The 7,681-nt window shown below is 42.1% G+C and overlaps 1 protein-coding gene across 5 annotated transcripts in view; it reads left to right on the forward strand.

The window, feature by feature from the left end:
* Nucleotides 1-488: 488 nt before the first annotated feature.
* Nucleotides 489-7,681, forward strand: part of Usp40 (ubiquitin specific peptidase 40) — an 85,699-nt gene continuing 78,506 nt past the window's right edge. For 3 of the 5 annotated variants that reach the window (XR_003378179.1, XM_026786255.1, XM_005361725.3), the window contains exons 1-4: nt 489-608; nt 1,534-1,751; nt 4,441-4,508; nt 6,279-6,392. Coding sequence is in view for 3 of the 5 variants with exons in the window: in XM_026786255.1 (XP_026642056.1) it covers nt 1,553-1,751; nt 4,441-4,508; nt 6,279-6,392 (381 nt within the window). In the remaining 2 variants the exon portion in view is untranslated. The remainder of the gene's footprint in view (nt 609-1,533; nt 1,752-4,440; nt 4,509-6,278; nt 6,393-7,681) is intronic. The other 2 variants (XR_003378180.1, XM_026786256.1) reach the window with 1 other exon arrangement.

Raw genomic sequence — 7,681 nt, forward strand, 5'->3', positions numbered from 1 at the left:
AGAGATCCGCCTGTCTCTGCCTCCCGAGTGCTGGGATTAAAGGTGTGCGCCATCCCTGCCTGGCTGAGAGATCGTTTTTTTAATTGAATATGTGTGTGCACATGCTTGCATGGTTATATATAAAGCACTTACAGTTGATAGAGATTAAATAAAGATTGAGGACAATGTAAAGTTTACGGAACATGGAACATTTTCACAAGTTTTGTATTGGATATATGCTTGAAGGAAAAACTGTTTTAAGGTCCCTTTGTATATCCTAGAGCAGAGAATATGTAAATACATATTCCACTTAATTGTTGAAATCTCTAGGAACATGTGACCCCAATGCGTGAGTCTTTATCTTTTGCAGGTAGTTGTAAAAATAAACATTAGCTTGCATGCTGACAGGAAAGAGAGCAGTCTCCCTGCCCCACCCACAATCTCTTGAGCAACACAACTACGTTGCCCATAAAGCTCCGCGTGGCGCGAAGCATCCTGGGAAATGTAGTCCGCATACGGAAAAAAAAATCACTTTCCAGAGACCCGCCCTCGCCGGCATGGCGGTACCCGTTCGGAGAGAGTTCGTTTACTCTGTGCTGTGGCCAGGGCGGGGTTCTGGGCTATAGGCAGTAAGTGGGGCTGGGGGGACGGGGGCGCAGGGAGGGACGAGGGCAGCGTATGGACGACGCCGACAGCCTGAGGCAAGACGCCCGGCCTCTCCGGGCGGCGCGTCAGGGGTCGGGCCGCGGGGACGCGCGCCTGGTCGCGCTCCTGGGCCCTGGGCGTCTTGGTGGGCGGGAAGGCCTCGGTGGCGTAGCCTGACTCGCGAGTTCCGGTTTTTGAGTTTTTCTTCAGAGGACTGTGTTGGAAAGGGAAAGAACTTCATTTCGGCCCTTCATGCTCCCTAGAAAATGTCCTTAGCGTTTCACTTCAATTTCCCTGCCACCACACGAGAAACAGAGCAGGTTCCCGCAGCTCCCCACTGGACTCATAGCTCTAATGGCCAGAGTCTGTCTTCCTTCAGGTACTCACTCCAGACTCTATAGTTTGGGACCAGAGTGCTGAAACTTAATATCAAGACGATTAATGTGATAGGCTTGATTCACTGAAACTCTGTGATCTGGTACAGGATATGACGAAATGGGAGAAGCTGAGATTTCAGAATTATTGATGATCCTAAGGCTGCGGTCAACTCTCAGTTTTCTCATTTAGTGACTTGGAATCCAAGAACAGTTACTGGTTCCCGTAGGCCATGCCCTTTGTATTTACTTCCTTTCTTTTGTCGTGTAACTGGTTAAACTACCCTAAAAAATCATGCACAACCACATTTTACATAGAAGTAAATATTGTTTAAATCACTTGTTCAGGATCACACAGGTTAATTAGAACCCCTGTAGGTATGAAAGAGAAGTCAGTCTCCAAAACCCAAACTACTGTATTTTCTGAAGAACAAGTTTACGAAACAACTCCCCTCAAATACAAGGATGATTTCGGGCTGGGGGGGGGGGGGTTCAAGAATAAAAGCATTTATGTAACATGTCATTTTCTTTAAAGGATAGCGTTTGGTTCCACAATGTTTGGGAACCTGTTTGAAGAGGATTATTCCAGTGTGTCCAATAGTCAGTATGGAAAAGGGAAGAAATTAAAGACTAAAGGTTTGGAGCCACCTGCCCCTAGAGAATTCACCAATTTAAGTGGAATCAGAAATCAGGGTGGAACCTGTTACCTCAATTCCCTTCTTCAGACTCTTCATTTCACACCTGAATTCAGAGGTATGCTATGTTACGTGCATTCGAGTAATAATATGGACGGCGGGTTTTATATATAATTAATTATGTAAAAACCATCAAAGAGAAAGCATTTTAAAGGTGTTCATTGTCACAAAGTATGCTGTGCATTGGCAGTTCTCTGAAGAAAATTGTGACGTTTAAATTTAAAGAAATCTATTCTGTGTGGTGATTGTAGTGTTTTGTAACAAAAAAACAAGAGAAAGTATTTCTAATTCCCATAATTTAAAATACAACATAACGATAATTTTTTCCTTTCTCCAAAGTAACAAACACTAAGTCAAGGCTACACAGAAAGCCTTGGCTTCTGCAGTGGGAAGACTTGTCACATTATTTATATACATTTGTACTTAAGTATCTGCATTTCTGTAGTTCAGAGAGCTCTGATTCTGAGCAGATCTGTCCTGAATTTGTTTGGCTTCAGAACCTGACCTGGGGGAAGCTTCTTGGGAGTTGTAGTTCTCTCAGGAGGATGACCATTCATATATCCATTAATCTAATTACCCAGACCTTGGTAGGAATGAAAAGTAATGTACAAATTCCTCCTTCATCATTCTAAAATCTGGAAATTATGAATTTCAAAGACCCCAAAGAAACGTAAACCCACTCAGATTAGCTGTATCAAATGGGTGTAGAGAGTTATGGTAATGACAGACTATTTCTCCAGAAGCCCGGTGCTGAAAGCCAACCAGTCTGCACGAAAACCTCCTTTCTTGCCCTTGTTTCTCCATGTGTTTGTTCCACTTCCATCTGTGTACTCCAGCTTCCTTCAGTGGGGTCTTAGCGTCTGTTCTTGACTCCATCATGAGCCCTGTTTGGCCTCTGCATCATTCTCAGTTCGGAACCCAATGTACATGAATATGTAGCTCACGTCTCCACAGGTTCTCTCTGTTCTGAGGACAAGCTTGTTTGGCCTGTACTTGAATGCCAAGTCCCCACTACCACCTAGTGTATCAGATCCTCTGTCAGGTTTTCTGTTGCTCTAAACTCAGAAAGGCTTCTTTCTCCCGAAATCTAGGAAATAGTTCCTCTTGTCCGTGTCTAGTGGGCCGCTCTAGTGGAGTGAACTGACAAATTCCAGAGTGGTGTCTTGTGTCCCTGACTTCAGCCTCTACATAAAGTTGCCTCCCAGTAGTCAGTAATTCTACTCGTAGAAGTTTTCAGCAATACTAAATAGATAACTCAGGCATAAAGATCTTTAATATGGTTGAAGGTAAAAGACAACTTAAAGCAAAAAAATAGCCTTAAGAACAGACTGAGAGCACTTGGGAGGTGGAGGCAAGAAGAAGATCAGAAGTTCAAGGCCACATGAGACACTCTCGAAACACAATGAATAAAAAGAAACTAAATAGGCAGCTATATCCTGTAATCCCAGCACTCAGGAGGTTAAGGCAGGAAGATAAAAGTTTAAGGCTGGTCTGGGCTATATAGTGAGACTTTTTCAAAAACCCAAGAAAGAAAAAGAGAAAGAAGGTGAGGGACAGGACAGATCACGGAGAATACCCAGAGCCTGAAAGCTGCAGACCAGCTTCCTCTTACCTGGTCCAGCATGTAGTTTGACATTTCAGTGCGTGCACTGTGCACTCTGCATGGCTTAGCCTGACCTTGCTGTTGCAGGGTAGGGTGGATCATAGTTTGGAAAGGCTAACAGAGTACTGACAGAGGAAAAAAGGGACTTATATGTGTATATGTCTTTTGGGGGGGGTAGCATTTTAAAGTAAAGCTAAATTGAATTCCATTATATTGCCAGTACATTGCAGTAAGGAATAATGGGAGATTATCCTAACAGCCCTGGAGTGGTTTTGTTCTTTAACCTATAGGCTTTTAGTTTATTTTTACAGTCCCAGCACTTAGTGAGAAACAAAACATTCTTAGGAGTAATCACTAGGGCATCAGTGTTTTTCAGTAAAGAGACCTGTTCACCCCATTCATTGCTTACCTCAGTGAAATGTTTCAAAAAGCAAAAAATCTGGAGGCCAGTGCAGGGGCTGACAACTTACTTTTTCAAGTAAGATCACTGCCATCTCTTATTACTGGAATTGTAGAAAAGACATTCACACACCAAAAAGCAAAGGACAGGATCTCAAGGTAAAATCCATCCAGTTTGGTCCTTGACATGCAGGGTTGATTAGAAGCCTCGCGTGTGAAAATACATACCTGTGATGTTTTTCTGTTTTGTAAGACGACTCATAACTTTTGAGTTCTGTTGCCAAAGACAGTGAAAACCAATCACTTTTGGTTGGTTGGTTGGTTTTATGTTTATAGTGGTTTTGTTTGGAGCAGCTACATCCTCTTAGTCTTTGGATTTTTGAAGCCAGATCTTGTTATATAGACCAAGTAGGCCTTGAACTCGAGATCCTCCTGGCTCTGACCCAGGAATTCTAGGATTAAACGATGTCCCATAGTGCTTTGCCTGCTTATATTTTTATGTTCTATGGATCTGTGTTACTGAAGTGTCACGTGATGATGATATACTAGTAGTACATCACTTGATGTTCTTCGATTCAGTAGACAACAATGTTAAAAATGCAAAATGTGTAAATGAAAGGTATAAATATTGTCTTAGTCATTCTAAATCATTCGCTGATATTGCTTAATGGAGGTCTTGCTTCCTAAACAATTTGCTAAGATAAAATCATACCATTTACATATCTGACTCTACTTTTTTGTTTAGAAGCTTTATTTTCTCTTGGTCCGGAAGAGCTTGGTTCTTTAGAGGATAAGGATAAGCCTGATGCAAAGGTACTAAATCTATAATTTATTGGGTCTTTTAGAGTATTCAAGAAATGGTGGGAGGGGTTGCATGTGTATATGTGTGCTGTGTGCATTCCTGTACATATGCATGTTTGACTGTGTGGGAGTGTGCATGTGTATGTGAGCGTACACGTGTGTATACGTAGAGGCCAGAGGTTGACATCCTCCATCACTCTTCACCTTATTCACTGAGGCAGGGAGTCTCACTTACACTGTTTCAGCTAATTTACCTAGCACACTTGTCCCACTGAACTCCATTCTGCCTTCTGAGAGCAGAGATTAAGGCTGCTCATCACACCCAGCCTGCCTTTACATGGGTGCTAGGGATTCGAACTCCAGTGTTCATTCTTCTGTGGCAAGCACATTACCCTTTGCAGCATCTCTCTAGCCCTGGAAATGGCACAATTCATAGAAAACAAAGTCATTTATTACAAATATTATCTTTATTGGCAGAAAGTGACTTGTCTCATACTTAATCAGCAACGAAATTTTCCTTCAAAAAGGAGTGGTTTTTCACCAGGAAGTGGTATTGCACACCTTTAATGCCAGCACTAGGGAGGCAAAGGCAGTTGGATCTCTGAGTTCAAGGCCAGCCTGGTCTACAAAGTGAGTTCCAAGGCTGTTACACCGAGAAACCCTGTCTCAAAAAAACCAAAAAAAAAAAAAAAAAGTCTTTCAAAATGTCATGCTGCTGTTGCTGCTGTTGCAAACATGTCTTGCATTGCTGTGCTTCTTCTCAAGGCAGAGGAGAAGCTCAGAAACTATCCATGCTAGCCAACCAGAACATCCATTCAGTACACTTATTTGCAGTAATCCACTGGGGAAACCCTAGAGCCCAGCATTTTATCACTTTAGTGTTCTGGAAATACATTAAGGAGAAATTAGGACATTGTTTTGTATGTTGCTGTGGTGAAGTTGTTTAAAGCACAACTCTAATGTTCGTCCTGCTGGAACCTCATTCAGAAGCCTCTCCTCTCACGCAGGCTCAGGTCCGTGGAACAGTGGTTTTTTGTGATGCAGTCCCATGCTTCAAAAAAGGCTTTGTGGCAAGAAATGACTTTAGTGCAGATCAGTTTCTTTCCACTCTGTTGCAGAGCAATGCTTTTGTAGTATATATTTTTAATATCATGGGAATACAGAATTGTCACAGATCTTCCTGAATGCTTTTACTCTCCCTTTGAATCTTTAAAGTTGGCCTGCACACTGGATTGTGAGAGGCCCTGATCTCTTGACTGGAGCTAGCAGAAAGGGAGGCAGGGTATAGCCTAGCTTCTGAAGCTTCAGAACTCCAGACTGAGATCTGTGTGCCTGAAACATGCCTGCATTCCCCTGGAATATGTGTATGGAAATGTTTTAGAGAACAAGTGAACTATGGGAACTGTGTGATCATTTGTGTGGTTGTTAGGACCCATTTGAATTTTGTTTTGTTCTTTAAGTAAGGATTTCTTTGTGTCACAGCCCTAGCTGTCCTGGAACTAGCTCTTGTAGACCAGGCTGACCTCGAACTCACAGATACCACCTACCTCTGCCTCCAGTGCACTGGGATTAAAGGCGTGTGCACCACCACCTCCTGACTCCATTTGAATTTTTAATATTGATCTGAACTATGTCAAGGAAGAAAACTCCAGATCACTAAAACCTTTTGGAGGAGTTAGAATTTTCAAAGAACTGAATCTTAATTAGTTGTACCTGTGTAATGAGGGATTTTTCTACCAAATCACTCTGCCCATGAAGTCTGGAACCCACCTCTCTCCCCAGGTCCGGATCATACCTTTGCAGCTGCAGCGCTTGTTTGCTCAGCTTCTGCTCCTGGACCAGGAGGCTGCATCAACCACAGACCTCACTGACAGCTTTGGGTGGAGCAGCGATGAGGTAGGAAGGTGCCAACAGGGAGGCTTCCTGTTTTGTCTGATGTCCTCTAAGTTTGTCTCGGACTCATCATGTTGGAATGTCTTCTCATGAACAGTTACAGGGCACATGTGCATGTTTAGGTCTTCTGAATACAGACCGTTACAACTGGCTATGTCCTGCAGTCAGGAAGAATGTTGTTGATATGGGGGAAATACAGGAACTGAGTTTTGTAATTTGTACTCAGCGATTTTTATATTGTTTAGTTGAGCTTTAACCCTTCTTACATCGATGTTATTTACTGTGTAGATGTCAAACTGTTCATTAACTTTTCAGTCTTCAGCAATAACGGATAAACTAGTGGATGTTTAGAATGTTGCCCACCGTTGTGATGTGCTTCTTGTTTGGTATGGGTACTCTGATGAGAGCGCACTGCCGTCAGATCAGTGCTTTGCTGGATCTTTTCATGTCCCTGTCCTGACCCCTAGCTTTTCATTTCATTTTCTTCCTGTATCTCCTGTAGAGCTTGACTTGTTTTTATTTGTATTCCTAACAGGTATTCCACTACATACAAACAAACATCTATGGCAATAACTAAGGATCTTGTTGTCAAGGTCTTACTGTTTGTAGAATAGGTACATTCCTGCAAAACTCTCACCTGCGGCCTTCTAAGTAGGAGCACTCCTTATTAATTCCATGATACTGCCCTCTGGGATCAAAGAAGTAGTGCTTGGACTTTGAAGCAGATAATAGCACATTCCCTAAAAAGTATGTTACATTTGAGGCATAGGACTGATGCTTGAGGTGTATTCCTTTATCCTTCCTTCATTGAGGTTTACATGCCATAAAAGTCAGTCTTTTAAAAAGTATAGTTCAGTGGCTTTTAGTATTTTTACAGAATTGGGCAGCCATCACTGCCACCGTCACGACAGATTGTCTTCACTTCTGCTCTAAAAAGAATCCCCATGCATTTGCAGTCACTCCCCATCCACCTCCTTCTCTAGCTCTTGGTTAATCTAAAACCTGCTTTCTGTTTGTAGATCTGCCTGTTCCTGAATATTACATAGGAATAGAGTTATACACTATGTGATCTTTTGTACCTTGCATGTTTCACTTAAGATAATGTTAGGTCATTCCTTGTTACTGTCCGGTGAGCCTCTGCTGTGTGGATATGCTACGTTTCAATGAAGACTTCTCTTTGTATTTGAGCTTCCACTAAGTTGCTGGCTTCCAAATTCTTTTTCTTTTTTTTTTTAAATTTAATTTCTTTTTTTAAAAAAATATTTATTATGTATACAATATTCTGTTTGTCT

The sequence above is a fragment of the Microtus ochrogaster genome, linkage group LG4 (assembly GCF_000317375.1).
Source record: "Microtus ochrogaster isolate Prairie Vole_2 linkage group LG4, MicOch1.0, whole genome shotgun sequence".
In the NCBI taxonomy this organism is placed as follows: Eukaryota; Metazoa; Chordata; class Mammalia; order Rodentia; family Cricetidae; genus Microtus; species Microtus ochrogaster.